Source organism: Polyodon spathula, chromosome 9 (assembly GCF_017654505.1).
Source record: "Polyodon spathula isolate WHYD16114869_AA chromosome 9, ASM1765450v1, whole genome shotgun sequence".
Taxonomy (NCBI): domain Eukaryota; kingdom Metazoa; phylum Chordata; class Actinopteri; order Acipenseriformes; family Polyodontidae; genus Polyodon; species Polyodon spathula.
The window spans coordinates 13293275-13314685 of record NC_054542.1 but is presented as its reverse complement, the minus strand read 5'-3'; the positions used below and the strand labels follow the sequence as shown (position 1 = coordinate 13314685).

Here is a 21411-nt window from a genome sequence, read left to right as displayed (position 1 = left end):
TCTGATGAGTCCAATTTTCAGCTTTGCCCAACACCTGGTTGTCTAATGGTTAGACAGAGACCTGGAGAGGCCTACAAGCCACAATGTTTCTCACCCACTGTGAAATGTGATGTAGGATCGGTGATGATCTGGGGGTGCTTCAGCAAGGCTGGAATCGGGCAGATTTGTCTTTGTGAAGGATGCATGAATCAAGCCAAGTACAAGGTTGTCCTGGAAAAAAACTTGCTTCCTTCTGCTCTGACAATGTTCCCCAACTCTGAGGATTGGTTTTTCCAGCAGGACAATGCTCCATGTCACACAGCCAGGTCAATCAAGGTGTGGATGGAGGACCACCAGATCAAGACCCTGTCATGGCCAGCCCAATCTCCAGACCTGAACCCCATTGAAAACCTCTGGAATGTGATCAAGAGGAAGACGGATGGTCACAAGCCATCAAACAAAGCCGAGCTGCTTGAATTTTTGCGCCAGGAGTGGCATAAAGTCACCCAACATCAATGTGAAAGACTGGTGGAGAGCATGCCAAGACGCATGAAGCTGTGCTTGAAAATCAGGGTTATTCCACCAAATATTGATTTCTGAACTCTTCCTAAGTTAAAACATTAGTATTGTGTTGTTTAAAAATGAATCTGAACTTATTTTCTTTGCATTATTCGAGGTCTGACAACACTGCATCTTTTTTGTTATTTTGACCAGTTATCATTTTCTGCAAATAAATGCTCTAAATGACAATATTTTTATTTGGAATTTGGGAGAAATGTTATCAGTAGTTTATAGAGTAAAACAAAAATGTTAATTTTACCCAAACACATACCTATAAAAAACCAGAGAAACTGATAATTTTGCAGTGGTCTCTTAATTTTTTCCAGAGCTGTATATATAATAGTACTTACAATTTTCTATTTAAAATATATTACTGGCAACCTATATTTTTTGTATGTTAAACAGATTTGTAAACCATTTTCTATTTAAATAGTTTCTTTGACTATTTTGCTCATCCTTGATAGTAATTAATTTAAAAACATCTTTAATTGTGCTTTTGTTTAACAAATTAAACATAGTTCAATGAAACTTATGTAGGAATGCTGAACAGTTTTAATAGTTTTTTAAATTGACCACAGAGTTCTTTAAAGTATGCAATTACCTTACCCACACCATTTACAGATAATGGAGGGTAAATAACTTAACAGATACAGTGACCAATGATAACACCTTTTTAAAATTCAAACAGTAACTGAACTAGTTACAGCTGGTCATGTTGTTCAATTCCTGATTTTGCTAGTTTAAATTGGATTTTTGGTGACAACTGGAATTTCCTGTAGTGATACTCATCAAGACATACTCTCAGGACTGCACTGAAAAATTGTTTGCAAAAGCAAAATACCCCAGGTGCATTTTACTATAATCTCTTCAGCAGTAAGGTTGCTAAAGTGAATTGTTGGTTTGTACAAAAAACAGCACAACAGTACAGCTGCTTCTGACCTCTAGTTGATCATACCTACCATGTTGAAGTGTGAGTCAGAAACAGAAAAAAACAAAGTTATTAGATTAGTTGTTGTTTTAAGACTGTTTCATCCAATATACATTTTTAGACTTTTGTAAGCTGTTTCATTCACTCTGAGAGCACTTGCCCTAGTGTATCCTTAAAACAATTTTGTATGCACAATTAAACACGAAATCCCCTAGAAGTGGAGGATATACAGATGAATTGTATTCTGTACAGGAATTTAAAAGGAAACTGTTGTTCTTTTGAGGCAAAAGGTGGTGCCAGACATTAAAGAAGTAATTGCTATTTTTGTAATCTGACCTGAGATCCAATACAGTAAAATATTTACAAATCATAATCACTCCTGTTTTCTATTGCTACTGGCTTACTGAACTTGTTAAACCAGCAGGTTTGCATTGTTTCAGTTTTGCTGGTGCTTAAACTGTTCCAGGGCAGCTTTTTCACCATTTGTTGTGTAAACGACAGCAGATCTTATTCCTGTGCTTTTCTTCAGCAAATATTACTCAACGAAAAACCTTGAACCATGAATAAGGGGCCAATACAAATTGTTGCCTTAGTTCTTGGTATCATTGGATTAGTTGGAGCTTGTGCAGTCACAGGAATGCCGCAATGGAAGGTATCTGCATTCATCCAAGAAAACATTATTGTCTTTGAAAACAGATGGGAAGGCTTGTGGATGAACTGTATAAGACAAGCAAATTTTAGGATGCAATGTAAAGTGTACGATTCCTTGCTGGCTCTCCCCCCTGATCTCCAGGCAGGCAGAGGACTGATGTGTGCCTCTGTAGCGCTAGCCTTTGTGGGACTGCTGATTTCCTTAATTGGAATGAAATGCACTACATTCGTGGATGAAGGTACACAGGCAAAAGGGTTCATATTGATTTCTGCAGGAATCCTTCTGGTCATTTCAGGTATCTGTATCATAATTCCTGTATCGTGGACTGCTAACACCATCATCAAAGACTTCTACAACCCATTGCTGCTCACTGCTCAAAAACGGGAGCTAGGAGAAGCCCTATACATTGGATGGACTGTTTCTGGATTTCTTTTTGCTTCTGGGATAATTATGATATGCATCTCAGTACCACGTGAAGAAAGGACAACTAGGTTGACTGCGAGCTCCAAGATGAGCACTTACCATCCACCCACACTGCAAAGACAAGCCTCCGTCGTGTACAGCAAAAGCCAATATGTGTGAAACCAGCTAAATAACTTTCTTTCATGTGCTCTCAAAAAACACAAGGTTAAGTGGAGTTTAAAGCTTTTGATAATGTACTTCAGTCTGTGTTAAGACATAATCAAATCTCCTTTGTGATTCAAACTGTACACCACCGTAAACTGTTTTATTTGGTTTTAAATTGTAGTATTCTTCCTTTTATATTAACATTGCATTTTTCATAACTAAAATGTTTAATTGGTTAAAATAAGACTTGTATCATGACAGAATGGATTTTTTTTATTATTATTATTCACAAGTTAACATATTAAAATCAGTTTTATAGTGTCTGTAAACGGACATATTTTGTTATATACCTACTGTATATATTGGTCATTGTCAGTTGTTGCCACATAATTAGGAGATGTATTATATTTTACAAGATTCTTGCCATTAAAAGTAATATTCAATATCACAATGTTGAGGTAAACAATGTATTTTTGTAATTTGTTTCTGGAACCTTTATATGTTTGTTTCCTTGTGATTTATAATTTCCCTTATTAAAGGGCTAAAAACCTAATATTTGTGCTTTGTGGTCTGCGATGAGTCTCATCATTTTTAAATTGTAACAAACAAAATCTGTTCCATATCTTTAATTTGCTCCACATCAATTTTGCTTACATTCAAAGAGTATGGCCCAGATATTCAAATCAATGTGTAATCCCCTCACAAAATTTGTGCCCTTGCAAAAATTAGTGCTTTTGCACAAAAACTGTTATTTTCCAACACGGCACAAAACAGTTGCGAGAAGTTGGAAAATAGACGTTTTTTGCTCAATTCGCAAATGTGTTTGTGCCATGCAAAACCACCTGCGCGTGCATTACCAATATAGCAGAAATGCACAAGAGCTACGTGTGAATGCTCAGAATTGGAATACCACACGACAATGGAATGTTAACAATACCCTGCCAAGCAGCTATTATAGGTGTACAGCACATACCAATATTCCTCATATGAGTCTACACTCAAACGTACCCTGCACACGGAATGCAGACTCAAAACTCAACACACATTGGTAGCATTGGCACCCCTGAAGTTGCATGCCCATCCCGACAAATATATAAATAAGCTACTAAATGGAGAAATGAAACAATGGACCACAGGATAGTGTAAGCTATTCAACAACTTAAATAAAAATATATATTGCAGTGACTTGCTAACTGGATAAGTGTCAACACGAATGGACAAAATATCTCTGTAGCATCAAACTCCACTCTATTGTACAGAAATGCACCTGTCAGCTGGTGTTCTGAGTAGCTCCGACCCATGATCCTTACACTATACATAGACATGTTTACAAAAGTGAGTACCTTGAGTAGCACCACCCCCTAGCCTTTGTTTTTATACCTCATCAGCGTAGACCTGAAGAGATTAGAAAATGGCGCTGATACACTATGACTGTACTAACGTAGTCGAGAGTTGTTTGTTCTAATAAAATATAAAAGATTCACCTGTTGCTTCCTTCCCAAGTTACCACATATATCTGGCGACGAGGATAAACTTTTGTTTGTTTTTCCTGAAAACAAGTTGAAAAGAAAGACAAAACCTGAATCTATAAAGTAAAAAAAAAAATTAAAAAATTAAAAAAAGGAAAACTACTAAGACTCGAGCAGCATCCAGCATTCTTCAGACTGAAGAAATGGCTGCTTACGGTACAATCAGGGAGTTTGTGGAAGAACAGGAGAACTGGAAGAGTACATTGAAAGGTTAGAACACCTTTTTTTCTGGCAAACAAGATTACTGATGAAGATAAAAGACATGCAATCCTTCTCAGTGTATGCAAGGCGAAAATCTTTTTCCGTTTTCGTAAGCCAGGAGAATCTGTCTCAACGTTTGTGGCTGAATTACGTCAATATTCGGAACAATGTGAGTCTGGAAATGTTTTGGATGATATGCTGCATGACAAGCTTATCTGTGGAATCAGTGACGACCAGATGCAGTGGTGCTTGCTGTCCGAGTCCAAGTTAACTTTTAAAAAGGCGTTAGAGTTGGCTCAGGGAATGGAAACTGCAGCTAAAAACGCTCAAGATTTACAGAAAGCAAATATGCAATCTAGCACAGTGCACTACAAGAACAAGCAGGCTGGCAGCAAGTAGCCCAGTGCAGCTACAGAGTGCTATAGGTGTGGAGGACCGCACCATGTCAGTTGTACATTTAAAGAGACAGTATGCCATAATTGTAGTAAGAAGGGACACATTGCTAAGAATTGCAGAGGCAAGAAAGACAAAGTCAGACAGTTTAAGTCAAACAAACCCCAGACAGCACACTTCTGGAGAGCACAGTGCAAGAGGAGGAGTGTTCCTATACTATGTTTAACCAAAGTGAACACCGTGTAGAGCCAGTGTATGCCAGTGTTAAGGTTAACAATAAACAGTTTAAAATGGAGATTGATACAGGAGCCTCAGCATCTGTCATAAGTGAGTACACTTACAGTGAAACCTGGATTTCCAGTCAGGCACCAGTACTTAGAGACACAAGTATTGCTGCATAGATACACTGGCGAAACGATTAGACTGTTAGGAGCACTGGATGTTGACGAGAAATACAAAAATCAATGCGCCAGATTACTACTTCTAGTAGTTAAAAGTGAAGGCCCAAGCGTCCTGGGATGCAACTGGCTACAGAAAATACAGCTTGACTGGAGGGAAATAAAGCACATTCACGCAGCCAAGTACCAAGATGTTCTGCAAAGTTATCAAGACGTGTTCAAAGATGAGCTGGGCACACTTCATGGAGAGACTGTTCAGTTGTTTTGGACTCTCAAGTTCCACCCCGCTTGTTTAAACCCAGGCCAGTACCACATGCAATGAAGGGCAAGGTTGAAGAAGAGCTGGACAGGTTGCAGCATGCATGGATCATTGAACTTGTACAGTTTTCAAGCTGGGAAGCTCCAATTGTGCCAGTTCTCAAAAGTGATGGGACTGTTCGCATTTGAGGAGATTACAAGTTGACCATAAACCAGGCATCAAAGTTGGACACTTATCCTTTGCTACCGTTGGAGGATATTTTTTACTACAGCTGGAGGAAAATGTTTCACGAAGCTTGACATGAGCCATGCGTACCAACAGTTGTTGTTGGATGAGGACTAAAACCAGTATGTCACCGTCAACAAGCACCGTGGACTGCTCAAGTGCAATCGCTTAGCGTTTGTAGTGGTGTCCACACCAACGATTTTTCAGAGGACAATTGACAACCTCTTCCAAGGCATACCCCATGTGGCTGTCTATTTAGATGATATATTGATAACTGCAACCAGTGAAACAGAGCACCTGGACAATCTAGAGCAGGACTGAGATTAAAACTCAACAAGTGCACGTTCACAGACCAAGACTAAGCCTTCAGTGAAGTCAAAGAACTGCTACAGTCAGCATGCTTACTTGTCCATTTTGACCCAAAGAAGGAGCTTATTCTATCCTGTGATGCCTCTTGATATGACGTGGGAGCCTTACTATCTCATCTGATGGAAGATGGATCAGAAAAACCTGTGGGGTTTGCATCATATACACTTACCATGGCAGAGAAAGGCTAGCAATTGTGGTTGGTGTGAAGAAATTTCACCAGTACTTGTATGATAGGCTGTTTACCATTTGCTCAGACCATAAGCCTCTAATGAGCTTATTTAATGAGACAAAAGCCATCTCACCCATGGCATCAGCATGAAAACAATGCTGGGCACTTACTTTATCAGCCTACCAGTATACAATTGTGTATAAGGCTTGCAAGGACAATGCTAATGCCGATGCTCTGAACCGCTTGCCCCTGCCAGACAAACCTGTCTGCACACCATTACCGGGGATACCATATTCTTGATGGAACGACTGTCAGGGTCACCGGTGAATGCAAAACAGATCAAGCTGTGGACAGAGTGGGATCCAGTGATGTCCCGAGTGAAGAAATTCCTTCTACATGGTTGGCCAAACAATGTAGAAGATGGGGATTTACAGCCTTAAGTCATATGTAAGGATGAGTTGAGCATGCAAGACGGTGCATATTGTGGGGATCATGCGTAGTGGTACCACCCCCAGGGCGCACACAGATCATAGATGAACTGCATGAAGCTCACACTGGCATTTCACGCATGAAAAGCTTAGCCAAAAGTTTCATGTGGTGGCCAAACATGAATAAAAGCCTAGAGGAAAAGGTCCAGTTCTGCACAGAGTGCCAAAATAGTCGGAAGACAGCAGTACATGCCCCATTACACCCTTGGGAATAGCCATGCCGTGCTTGGTCAAGGCTGCATATAGAATTTGCTGGACCTTTCATGGGTTACATGTTCCTAGTCATCGTAGATTCTTATTTGAAATGGATAGATGTACATCCAATGAACTGTATTACTGCTCAAACCACATTGAAAAGTTGCATCATATTTTTGCTACCCACGGTTTAACTGATGTGATTGTCACAGAAAATCTTCAAATGGTATGGCAGACAGAGCCATACAGACCATCAAGGACAGATTGAAGAGGATGTCTAGTGGGACTGTTGAAACTAAATTGGCACGTTTTCTATTTAAATACAGGATAACCTCCCAAACAACTACAAGACTTTCACCTGCTGAATATCTGATGGGAAGGAAGCTGCGATCACATTTAGATTTGCTACAGCCAGACATCAGAGCTAGAGTGGAGTCTAAGCAAGTGAAGCAGAAAGATTTGCATGACCAGCATGCCAGGTCCAGAGACTTCAATTCTAGTGACTGTGTCTATGTCTGCAATTTCAGCAAGGGTCCTCTCTGGGTTCCTGGAGTGATTCTGAATAAGAGTGGACCAGTTTCTTTTATTGTGAAGCTGTTGGATGGATGTATGATTCAAAGACATCATGACCACTCTGTATTCGCTTTGTTTCTGACCCAACGACCATTGCAACATCTATGGAGTCAAGAGCTGTGGACGCTATAAGTCGGCAGACCAGGACGAAATATCTGAGGTACCAGATATTTGGGATACAGAGGTTGCAGAAACACCACCAGGAATTGAGTTGTCCAGGAGTTCACCACCCACACCCTGCCTCCTCCGGTGACCTCAGCCCCAGTTCCTGCAGATGTTACCATCCCCGTTTCCAAGGACAGAAGTGTTGGTGTACGACGTTCAGAGCGCTGTGGCAAACCTCCAATAAGTCTGGACTTGTAATTATGTCCTTAGGACAGTTATTCTTTTGTTAGAAAAAGAAAGAAAAATTACAGACCATACAATGAATAAGTTTATTTAAATGGCATTAAGCTTAAAAGGGGGAGGTGTGTTGTAATTGTTTATTTAGTCCCTGTAAATGATCCATACCTTGAGTAGCACCACCACCTAGCCTTTGTTTTAATACCTCATCAGCGTAGACCTGAGGAGATTAGAAAATGGTGCCGATACACTGTGACTGTACTAACGTAGTCGACAGTTGTTTGCTCTAACAAAACACTTAAAAGATTCACCCATTGCTTCCTTCCCAAATTACCACAATAACAAACTATGCATGATCACTTAATGTGAATTATCATGTTATGCACGAATGTAAGTATTGGCTTTCTGTATTTTTTTCTTTCAAATAGCATATATCTATAATCATTTGTGTGATATATTTTAATATCAAATATATTATATTATATATATATATATATATATATATATATATATATATATATATATATATATATATATATATATCTTCCACACTATTACAGTTTTGTTACAGGATACATTAGTTTATCTCTTTCATTTATGCCCCAAATTCTGGGCCGCTTTGCTTTTTAGATAATGTCCCAAATTCTGGGCCACTTTGGATTTTAGATAACGTCCCAAATTCTGCATTTTCGAATTCAGCCCAGTTTTTGGGATATTCGGTTTATCTGACATCCAAGTTTTTAAGTCATGGATGCACAGTTTACCATAAACTGGATTGCGAATTAATTTAAGAGTAGCCTTTACTTAGTACATTAATCAAAGTTAATGTATTTTTTACTCTCCCCAGAATTTTTTTTTTTTATGAAGAAATAGAAATAAAATGTAAAAAAAGTATTTCTTATTTAATGAAGAAACTACATTGCACTGAAATAAATATATAACAGTAAATTAAAGCAGTTGTTTTCCTTTATTAAAGGGTAATATTAAAACACTTTTGAGAAGGAATATGGTATTCCAAATATATAGTCATGCGTAGGCTTTATCAGACCTTCTGGGTTTAAGTTTATACTATAGGCCAGTTTTCAACCTTTTTTTGAAACTGTACTCCTTCTATCTGGAGGTTTCAGCTCAAGTACCCCTTTACAATTTTAGCTCAACTGAACGGTACCTCAGTTGAAATAAAATGGAGAATAATGTGATGACACCCCCCCCCCCCCCCCCCCCCCCAGTTTATTTAATAAATCATTTCATATCACAACAGTTTGGGTGACAAACTGCTGGTTTAGGACAGAATAACAAACATTAGGCTTAATTCTTAAAACTTAATTACAAGTATTTGGATGCACAGAATTAAAAAAGACAAGTATTTGCTAATCTCTTCTCTGCAAGTAGTTTTTCGAGATTTACGATTATACTGTAAATACAGTATAATCGTAAATCTCGAAAAACTACTCACTTCTAAATCCTTTGTAGTCATTTTTGTATTACTTTAGTATAAATACATGTTAATTTGGATTCATATGTTGTTTTTTTCTGACTTTATGTGAACGAAAAGACACACATTTGCCCGTTTTCCCATTGGAAATAGTGATATTTTTAAAACATTTACTTCCCATATCAGCACAATTGTGTGCCATTTGAAATGTTTATCTCAAGATAAAACTATAATAACTATCAACAATGATAAACGTTTTTATTAAAGCCAACATAAAAAATATCCAAAGCGATTCAGTATAACTTTGTCACTTTGCATTCTGCAGACTCTTGAGAAAGGTTGTTTTTGGACATTTTTGATGGGACACATCTCTGGTCCTGTGGGGTTAGGACTTTTTTTTTTTTGTGGCTGGGCGCCATGGCCCCCGCACAAGGGGTCACAGTTCTAGGTGCCAGGACGACTCAGCAAAGTGATTTTCTTTGGTGGTGTGTGCATGGAGGGATTGCATGGTGGGTGTATTCACGTAGGGGTTGCATGGCGGTGTGGGCATGCAAGGGCTGCATGGTGGTCTATGTGTGCAGGGGTTCCATGGTGATGTGTATAATGTGTAATAATATTATTACACTATTAAAGGTCAATTCGACATGTCTACATAGCAAATAAGTATAGCTGAATTTGTGCAAAAAAGTAAGCGCGATTTTACACTTGGCAATTACTGCCAGAAACTTTAATTTTTCAAACTTATATTTTTATTATTGGTTTAGTTTGATTTACAGAAAATAACAAGTAGGCTCAGATACACAGGTTAAGCAAGCCTAAATACAAGTACATACATTGAAAAAATTATAATAAATAAAACAAAATCAAAATGGAGGCAATTACAAGCCATGCTTTCTAGCATTACCATCTCCAAATATGAGCGAGGCCATTTGTCCCCACTAATTTTGTCAATGTTCTTCCAGTTGATTACAATGAGATGTTTCACAGTCGTGCATCCCACTCCCATAAATTACCCCATGGGTTATCACTAAATAGTTGAAAACACATATCTTTGGGACCAATGGTATTACAATTCAAGACACGAGTGCCTTACCCCCATTATATTTACCTGTATGAACTTTACTGTATTAGTTTATTTTTCACAGATTTACAGATTTTATACATATCCTTCCATACAGTGGTCCACATTTCAGGGGTCAACTGTTCTTTAATGTTTCTTTCCCATACTTTCTGTATCGGACTACAAATTGTGGAGTTTGTGCTATTTAGTTTGTTTATAGTTAGTTATATATATATAATTCCCATAAATGACTGTTGTTGTAATTTTGGGGGTGGCTATTCTTTCTCCAAGAAATGTTGTAAGTTGAGACCTAATTTGTAAGTCCTTGTATGGTATACTTATATTTATGTTTCAACTGCTGAAATGACATTAATGTTTTATCTTCAAAAAAGTGTTTTAATTTGGTGATGCCCAGCTACCCTTTACAAGGACCTGCCATTACATACAATACCTCCATTACACTATAGCATAGTAATGGGGGACCGTGTCCCTTCACACTTCAAAATCTTATGTAGGTGTCATCCAGATGGCTTGTGGGTGATGTCAGACCAGGAACAGTACTGCAGGTGAAGTGCTGGTGTGCATATTTATGCTTTGGCAGGGAATGCAATCAATCCTTCCCTGCCGACCTAAAACACTGTGCACAAATACCTACATTTTAAACATTAATAAAACCACACCCTGTGCACCAATACATACATGCGTTTAAATTATAAAACATAAAAACACAAAATACGCACAGGGGCACAGTGTACCCTACCACACATCTGGCAGAGGCAAGGCTGACAGAGGCAAGGCTTGCTCCTCCAGCAAAGGCACATTTGGCAGAAGAAACACTGCCAGTGGCGATGTTGGCAGCAACAATGCTGACAGTGGAAATGCTGGCAGCAGAAATGTTGACAGCGCCAAGACTGGCTCCTTCAGCACTGAAAGACCATGCTGACGGCATCCCCGGGCGGTGATGAACAGGCAACTGTGTTTTGGCGCCCACCCGGCAAGTCAGTGTCTTTATTTACATATAACTGTAGCGATTTAGCAAACCATGCTATAAATACAGCTGAAACTACCAGGGAAGTAGGTAAAGAAAAAAGAGGAAAAAAAAGAGAAGTAAAAGAAATATTTGTAAAAAGTTTATATTGTAATTGAGTGAACATTTGGAATCCTCAAAATCCGATTCCGATGTTTGGGTGTCTCTGGGGGAACAATACAGTACACTCAGTAGGTTAGCATTATCATCCTAGCTTCTTGTGTTTTACATAACACCACTCTCTGTAATGGATGTGATGTTGCACTTACAGAGGAAAGATTACAGGGTTTAGGGAAGCAGATGCCGAACTTGAAACGCCAGTGGTCGAGGTTGCAGATGTTGCAAGTGCCAAGCAGGTCAGACAAAGCTTTATAGACAACTTATTTCCCATAGAATTGCTTGAGGGGCTCCTCAGAGCGTAGTGAAATTATTTGTATTTTTTCATTTTATTTTTCAAACATTTTATTTTATTTTGTGCTCTTTTGTATTAGTGAAAAACACTGGGCTCTAGTCATCCTTTTCCCTTGGGCTGCTGGACATTCATTTTCTTGTGCTTAAAAAAGCTACATTAACAGACTTATAAATATACATACGTTTACTGTTAATCACGTTGCTACAGACGAATTGTACTCGGTATGACTTGAATTAAAGGTCAAATGCTCTAAAAGTCAGAACCCTATTAGTCATGCCCATTTAAAGGGGGCCAAATATGACGGGGGACTACCTAATGACTATGAAAAAACAGGGGGTGCACAGTCTAATAGCTATTAAAACACATTTCGAGGGGATGCACTATGAACACATGTACGTATATTATATAGTATCAGGTGTCTCTGCCACTACAATGTTGTTTATGTAATATAAGCATCAATGTTTTAAATAATAAAGATAATAACTTTTTATTCAAAATGAAATATGAGGTGGATCACTTTCTGTATTTATAAGATGACCATATAAAAATAAGTTTCTGACAAGAAACTACCAAAACTACTACTTTGTGCTGCCAAACAACGTCTCTGCGGCTGTTTGACAAGTGACAGTTTGAAAATTATATTATAGAAAGTTGTTGTGGCAGAGACACCTGATACTACTGTACATTTCATTTCATTACAGATAGCACTTCAATTTAAAGAACCTGTAAAAAATTAGCTGTGCACGAATGACTATTTGAATATATATATATATATATATATATATATATATATATATATATATATATATATATATATTCAAATAGTCATTCGTGCACAGCTAATTTTTTAGAAGTTATTTAAATATGTATATATATAAACCTACCTCCACTCGGAGTTAGTAACTAAACACAGTTTTCCCTGACTGTGGATGCAACAGCTGAGCTGTTTTCCCAGCAAAACAAAATAAACAGGAAACACACACTGATCGATACTGGTTGCAGTTTCTAAGTGACAAATGTTGTTCCAACTTACACAGGTTATCTGCCGGCTTGTACTCTGTAACAAAGTGCCCGCCCCTGTGTATTATCTGTTATGTGTTGCGTGTGGTGTGTTTAAATGTTGGTGTATAGACATTGGTACACGGGATATAAACGGGTCTGTGTAACACGAGTGTTTAAAATGTATATGTGTATTTAGGCACGAGGATTGCACAGCACTTCACGTGCAAGTAAAATGTAGTAATATGTGAGCACGGGGAATTGCACTTTATTAATTCACGTGCTGGGATTCAAGTGAATAATTAATTGGTAATTGAATCCCAGCTGTTGGCGCCGGTTTAATACCAAATAAAAGGTTTACACAAACACGAAAGACACAGGACACGGCGCTCTACGCCAAAATAAATAGACAAACGAAAACAGACTAAACTTAACAAAACGGTGCACGGACAGACACTGACAAACACGGTGAGCAGATACTTTATTGTTATTATTACTACTTTACTTATTTCCTCCGTCTCCAATCCCGTTCTCCGCTCACCGAACACCCAACCGCCAGTATGTGACAACGTGCATCTATATATACTATTGTGCTGGGATTCAATTACCAATTAATTATTCACTTGAATCCCAGCACGTGAATTAATAAAGTGCAATTCCCCGTGCTCACATATTACTACATTTTACTTGCACGTGAAGTGCTGTGCAATCCTCGTGCCTAAATACACATATACATTTTTAAACACTCGTGTTACACAGACCCGTTTATATCCCGTGTACCAATGTCTATACACCAACATTTAAACACACCACACGCAACACATAACAGATAATACACAGGGGCGGGCACTTTGTTACATACTCCTACAAGGTTACTTTTCCAAACAAATAATTCTCCTTTCACCCAGTCGACACACAGGTCTCCAAACCATCTCCTACTCTCCAACAATGAGCACAAAGAAAGAACCTGTTTAAATATGTTCCTTGAATACCAGATTGGAGACAGCTTAACTTCAGCTGCTGTGTCACAGATTGCTCTGTGTCTACCAATTTAAAGATGCCTAAAATATATCAAAGTTGGATAATGTACTTTACTGAAGTTACCAAAATTTAATGCAGAAGCAGATCAGCTGTCAAATTGTCATACCTTGGTAGTTTTATGTACGAAGATACATACATTTGACGGCTGCTTGTGGACTGTCAAAATGTAATACATTGGCAAATCTCTGTACTGATTGTGTTGTTATGTGATAGGTGCTTCTGTGATGTCAAAATGTCATACCTTTCCAGCATTAGGGACTCAAATTATATATTTCTGATCATTTCTGTTTGATTCTTTATCGAGATAGAACAGGCTAAGAAAATAACCATATACAAGAAAGAAATAATTATATACATATGTGTTTTATAAAGGGTAAAAACACTGTTGTAGTTTCTCATTGCATCCAGCTTGGACCTGGCTGAGTTGGAGCGTCATTATCTTTTTTATCTTGCCTTTATCTGTTTATCTGTGTCCTGCTGTGAGTCTGGAGCCGATCAGTCTGCCACGCCCTCTGTAAAATTCGCCCAACAGATGTTTATACACTGCCTGGGGCTGTAGCTGTAACTGTGAAACGAAAATCCATTAAAATGTCCTTATTTATTCATTAATTTACCCCTGAAAATAAAATAAAAAATTATCCCTGCATTTAAATTAAGGACTATTTAAAATATGCCTCTACAGACTACATTTAATCACCCTAATTTAGAATAAGGTTATAATTAAAGGGAACTCAATGCAAATGCAATGCCAAATAGCTTTAGCAAAAAATGTCCTTTAGTAAAAAGTACAATTCTTTTAAAAAGCCAGTCAAGTCAAAACATAGAAAATTTGTGATCAACAGAAATGGGCTGCCAACAAAAAACCTGTTGTATGAATTAACAGGCTGGATTTTTCTAGTTTCTGGTTTCCGAAATTGTATAACTCAATAAGAATTTGGGGCAGCCTACTTTCATCTACATTTTCGAACAATGGAATAACACTGAGCAACAAGGTGCGTAGATATTTAGTTAAAAATTTTTAGAAATAGTCTCAAATATGAAACTCAAAAAGAAACCACCATGGGTTTATTTACACCGTAAAAAATGGTAACCATATTTAGAATTTATTTGAATGCGAAAGTGTGCTATATTCCCACACAACAAAGTGTTATCTGATTTTAAGGAAATTACCCACAGATAACTACGGCTATATATATATATATATATATATATATATATATATATATATATATATATATATATATATATATATATATATATATATAATTTATAAAAATAAAACCTAAAATTTTATTAGTTGAATTAATCATTAGTGTAAAAGTTTTCAGAAAGTGATGGCACTAAAGTTATAATTGAGAACTAAAAGATTACTAAATACATGGTTATGGACCAATTAAAAAATGATGATTTTTGTGTGTTTTTTTTTTTTTAATAAAATATTATATATATATATTTCCAAATCTTTGCTTTTATTTGCAAAATGGGTCGTTTACCCCGTGCCAAGTGCCAACGGTTGTAATTTATAAGTAAATTAAATCTTATCTTATTCGTTAGCAATCACCTTACAGTTACTCAGTACTTGCAATATTAAATCCTCTCCATTTATAATATTAAATCCTCTCCATTTTCTTGAAACATCAGTATTTTTACACATATGAACACTAGATTAAAAATAAAATAAAATAGCAGAAAACATTAAATTAAATATCCGTGTGCCCTGTTAAAATTAGGATACATTCTGGTATGGTAATGAAATGTTGTTTGGTTAGGTTAGGTCCAGATTAGCTTTACTATATATCTATCTATATATATATATATATAATATATATATATATATATATATATATAATAGCTAAGAGGCTAAGACAAAAAAACTATACATTGGCTTATGTGACCAGAATGAGTTTGTGGTGACAGTTTGGACATAAAACAAAACACTTTTCCAAAGTAAACAGGATGGTGGACAAAACAGACAGACAAAACTCTGAACAAACACTAAATAAAATAAGTACTGTGCTGGTGTAAAGCCAGCACGAATAGCAATTGTTACATTTCTCTATAAACTCACGTCTCGCTTTCTCGTTCCAGCTCTGTACACCCAAAGAGATTTCCACCTGCTGTCCTGCAGCTGTGCCTGGGCTCCATTGCTTGTTAATCATTCAGTCAGGCCCAGGCACAGCCCGCATGTGAACTGCTTTGGCAGGAAATGCAATCAATCCATCACTGCTGACCTAAAGCACCCTTTTAAACACTAATAAAACAACAGCCCATGCACCAATACATACATACATTTAAAACATTAAACAATACAAAATAAACAAAATACACACTGGCAGGGGGAAAGAAGCTGTAACATTCCCTATCTTATAGGATTTTCCATAGCAATGTGTTTAAACAATCCGGTTCCCCATAATACATTGCACTCACAAATTAAATATTGTCCTTTGGATGGCTACAAACAAAGGTTTGGAAATAAAATGCAAATCAAGCAGAACTAATGTAACTGTCTGATTCAATGTTTCTAACACTGCATAGCAACATTTCTGGATCAATGTCAGGTGGTGTGTAGAGGGTCAGGGCAGCAAACACATGTTCTTTACCTCTGTGTGTATCTGAGAGAAAATATTTAATCTGACCAAACATAGCATCCTGTGGAAGAATGTATTTACATAGCATCCTGTGATAGAATGTATTTACATAGCATCCTGTGATAGAGTGTATTTACATAGCAGGCTGTGATAGAATGTATTTACATAGCACTCTGTGATAGAAAGTATTTAATCTGACGAAACAGCACTTTGATAGAAAGTATTTTATCTGACCCGGTACAATGCAACCCCACCACCTCGTCACCCAGTACGAATCAACCCCACCACCGCGTAACCCAGTACAGCGCAACCAAACCACTGCGTCACCCAGTACAGCACAACCCCACCACCGCGTCACCTAGTACAGCGCAATCCCACCACCGCGTCACCCAGTAGAGCGCAACCCCACCACCGCGTCACCCAGTACAGCGCTAACCTAATCACCGTAGGACCCCTTACTGTGGGACACCTTTTCAGCGACAGACCACCCCCACTTCAGCGCATCACCGCACACAACCTTGTAGCTATACTTGCTGCCTGCCTGAGATGTATTCAGGGTCTTAAGTTATTGTGAAGTAGCTGCATGGTTTGCCAAGTTATTGTTATTATTTATTATTTTCATTTTTTACACATTACTTTAACAAGTTGCTCTTCTTCATTAAATATGTATTTTCCATGCAGAGTTTCAATAAAGCAATTCATGTTCAAAGCACTTTTTTATTATTATTTGGCATACAGTACCAAAATATCGCTAATAAAAATAGTTCCAGTGTCATACTAATATCTACTCGGTTGGAAAATAAAACTTAAATAAATAAATAAATAAATTATAATCCTGGCTTCTTTTCAAATTAACATGGTTCCTCTTTTGTGCTACTTTATGATATCCATTCATCCATCCATTATCCTTAACCGCTTAGTCCTTTACAGGGTCTGGTGAGCCAGAGCCTAACCAGGCAGACACAGCGCCCAAGGCAGGACTACACCCTAGACGGGACACCAGTCCATCACAGGGTACCACACACACACAAAGGGCAATTTAGAATGACCAATCAACCTGAACAGCATGTTTATAGAGTGTGGGAGGAAACCGGAGTACCAGGAGAAAACCCACATAGACACAGGGAGAACATGCAGACTCGATACAGACAGACCCCTAGGCCGGAATTGAATCTAGGGCCCTGGCACTGTGATATGCTATGGTAAATGAAGTTTAGGCACTGAACAAATGAAAAACGAAAACAATGTTTTAAAAAAATATCTCTGAAGAGTTCTATTTAGCTGCTAACTTTAGCCTACCCTAGAAGTTTTGACAGTCGGTTCTTGGATAAGTGTCCACCCCCTTTGTAATAGCAATCCTAAATTAGCTCAGGTGTAACCAATCGCCTTCAAAATCACACACCAAGTTAAGTGGCCTACACTGGTGTAAATTGTAGTGATTCACATGATTTCAGGATAAATTCAGCAGTTCCTGTAGGTTCCCGCTGCTGGGTAGTACATTTCAAAGCAAAGATTCAACCATGACACTTTCAAAAGAACTCCAGGACAAAGTTGTTGAAAGGTACAGATAAGGGGATTGGTATAAAAAAATATGAAAGGCCTTGAATATCCCTTGGAGCATAGTCAAGATGATTATTAAGAAGTGGAAGGTGTATGGCACCACCAAGACCCTGCCTAGATCAGGCCGTCCCTCCAAACTGGATGACCGAGCGAGACTGATCAGAGAGGCTACCAAGAGGTCAGTGGCAACTTTACAAGAGCTATAGGCTTTTATGGCCAAGACTGGCCAAAGTGTGCATGTGACAACAATATCCCAAGCATTCCACAAATCTGGCCTGTATGGTAGGGTGGCAAGAAGGAAGCCATTACTCAAGAAAGTCCACCTTGAATCTCATTTGAAGTATGCAAAAAAACACTTGAGAGATTCTGTAGCCATGTGGCAAAAAGTTTTGTGGTCTGACGAAACTAAAATGGAACTTTTTGGCCTAAATGCAAAGTGTTATGTTTGGCGTAAACCCAACACAGCACATCACCCAAAGAACACTATCCCTACTGTGAAGCATGGTGGTGGCAGCATCATGTTATGAGGATGTTTGTCATCAGCAGGGACAGGGGCACTTGTTAGGATAGAAGGGAAAATGAATGGAGCAAAGTACAGAGAAGTCCTTGAGGAAAACCTGCTGCCCTCTGCAAGAAAACTGAAACTGGGACGGAAGTTCACCTTTCAGCTTGACAACGACACAAAGCACAGTCAAAGCTACACTGGAGTGTCTAAGAAACAAAAAGGTAAATTTCCTTGAGTGTCCCAGTCAGAGCCCCAACCTAAATCCAATCAAAAAATTTATGGCATTGAAGATTGATGTCCATCAACACTCCCCAAGGAACTTGATAGAGATTGAACAGTTTTGTAAAGAAGAATGGTCAGATATTGTCAAATCTTGGTGTGTTGGTAGATTCCAACAGACTCACAGCTGTAATTGCTGCCAAAGGTGCTTCCACCAAGTATTAACTCAGGGGGGTGGAGACTTATCCAATTATGATCTTTCCGTTTTGTATTTTTAATATATAATTTTTTTAAAATTATTTTATAAAATCTTTTTTCCCCTTAACAGTGTGGAGAATGGTGTGTATATAAGTGGGGAAAAAATCCTAATTTAAATGCATGAAACTCTGAGGCATTGACAACAAAATGTGAAAAAAGTTCAAGGCGGTGTAGACTTTCTATAGGCACTGTATTGTCCGCATTTATGGGTTGGCCAAAACGACCCTGCTATCATTGATACGTTTGTAGCTTTAATGGAACGACAAATGGCAGCAGAAAAACTGGCTCAAACCCCACAGAGTATCGACCATAGAGAGCCTTACAGCGGAGGAAACCCAAAGAAAGAAGATATGAAGCTACATGGAGAAGTGACAATCAAACTTGACCATTAATAGATCAATTACAACACCCTGATCATTCCACATATAAATGCTATAAATGCTTAAAAATAGGGCACATTGCTAGGAATTGCACGGACAGGTCTAAACCAATGCACTGTGACTTGGGAGAGAAGGTGTTTTGTGGCAGCATAGTTGTGGCAGGGGTATCCAAGGGTAGGTTTCCATGTATGGCTGGGGTACAGGTGAACAGAATAAATGCAGAGGCACTCAATTGAGAAAGCCCAGTTACTTTGGTTAACCCTCAATATTGTAAGAGGGTACACTTGGATTATAAACTCTGGACTGGCATTACCTGTATACATGGGGATTTTAAGTATTACCCCCCATAACATATGTGACTTTAAATTATGAGGGGTTGAATCATGAGATGTGTGTAGGGGTGGTCCCCAGGTTGCCCCACCAGGTAATCCTAGGACAAGATTTTCCCGGATTTAAACATCAGGTGAATGTCAGAGGGGATGTGGATAAAATCCCACTCAGACTAAAAGCCCAGTTGGGGTCACCAGAGAGTTTGGTGGCATTATTCCCATTTGCCAAAGATGAGTTACCTAAAAAATAGGATAATGGAAAATAAATGGAAATAGGGAGGAAACATGGCAGGAGCAAGTTTGTCCCTTGAGTGAACAGTTTGCCAGAGAACAAGGATAGGATTTGTCCTTAGTTCATGTTCGTACACGGTTGGTGTCCATTGATGGAGTTCCGGTTGAAAGGGTAGTGGTGAATCCCCAAGAGTTCTTTTTCCAAAAAAATGATTTAGTGTACCGAGGGACGAGAATTAAAGGTAACATGGTAGAACAGTTAGTGGTGTCCCCCTCCCTTAGACACCAAGTGATGAAACTAGCGCATAGTCACTTGTTTGGTGCACACTTAGCCACTGACAAAACACTTGCAGAGGTTTTATTGGATAGGGATAAGGAAGAATATGGATCATTTCTGTAAATCCTGCCCAACTTGTCAGCGAGCTAGTCCTCGGCCTCATCTATGGGCACCCCTACAGACCATGCCTATTATAGATATACCCTTTGAAAGGATTGCTATGGATCTGGTAGAATCACTCCCTAGATCAGCCTGAGGACACGAATATAGCTTACTAATTCTAGACTATGTAACTGACTATTCCGAAGCTATTCCACTGCGTAATATTGCATCAAAAACTATAGTAAAGGAATTCACCCAGGTTTTTTTGAGAGTGGGCATCCCAAATGAAATCCTTACAGATCAGGGTACGCCGTTTATAAATAAAGTGATGCAGGATTATTGCAGTACTCTACAAACTGGTTCCATTAAAACCTCCATTTACCATACCCAAACCGATGGTCTCATGGAACGATTTAATAAAACATTGAAAGCAATGCTCAGGAAAGTGATAGGGAAAGATGGGAAAGACTGGGAACTGCTTCTTCCCTATTTAATGTTTACAGTATGGGAGGTTCCCCAGGCTTCCACAGGGTTTTCACCCTTTGAGTTGCTATACCAACGACAACCTGGTGGAATATTAGATATCACCAAAGAGACCTGGGAGACTCAGACCTCTCGAGGTAGGAACATGGTGGATTATATCCTACAAATGCAGGGCCGCATTGATTGAGTGACCCCTATAGTACGAGAAAACTTAGAGAAAGCACAAGCTAAACAAGCATATCACTATAATAAAACATCTAGAACATGTGTATTTAAGCCTGGAGACCAAGTGATGGTTTTAGTTCCCACTCCCACCACGAAGATGTTTACCCAGTGGCAAGTACCCTATGAAATACTTGAAGCCATGGGACCGGTAAATTATAAGGTATATCAACCTGGCAAATGGAAGGAAATTGAAATATATCATGTCAAGTTGTTGAAGCCCTGGGTAGATTATGAACCCCCCGGAAGAAAGGTATAGAACTGTTACCTCTTGAGCCCAGGAAGAAAGTGCTTAAGCAGAGGTTAATCAGGTCAATATAGGACCCAGGTTAAGTATACCACAAAGAGAAGAAGTAGAACAATTAATAAAAGTAAATCAAGACATGTTTTCTAATGTACCTGGTCATACCACGATAATCCAACACAATATAGAAACTCCCTCTAATGTTAGAGTA

General features: G+C 38.4%; 1 protein-coding gene across 1 annotated transcript; it reads left to right on the top strand.

Moving 5' to 3' along the window:
* The first annotated feature begins 1944 nt into the window (after positions 1-1944).
* On the top strand, positions 1945-3187 carry LOC121321277 (claudin-8-like). Its single transcript, XM_041260178.1, has one exon. The coding sequence runs from the start codon at positions 2028-2030 to the stop codon at positions 2700-2702; it is 675 nt and encodes a 224-aa protein (XP_041116112.1). The 5' UTR covers positions 1945-2027; the 3' UTR covers positions 2703-3187.
* The last annotated feature ends 18224 nt before the right edge of the window (positions 3188-21411 follow it).

Bases quoted from the DNA above. Each gene is read 5' to 3' on its own strand.
- LOC121321277 (XM_041260178.1), top strand. From the start codon at position 2,028: ATGAATAAGGGGCCAATACAAATTGTTGCCTTAGTTCTTGGTATCATT.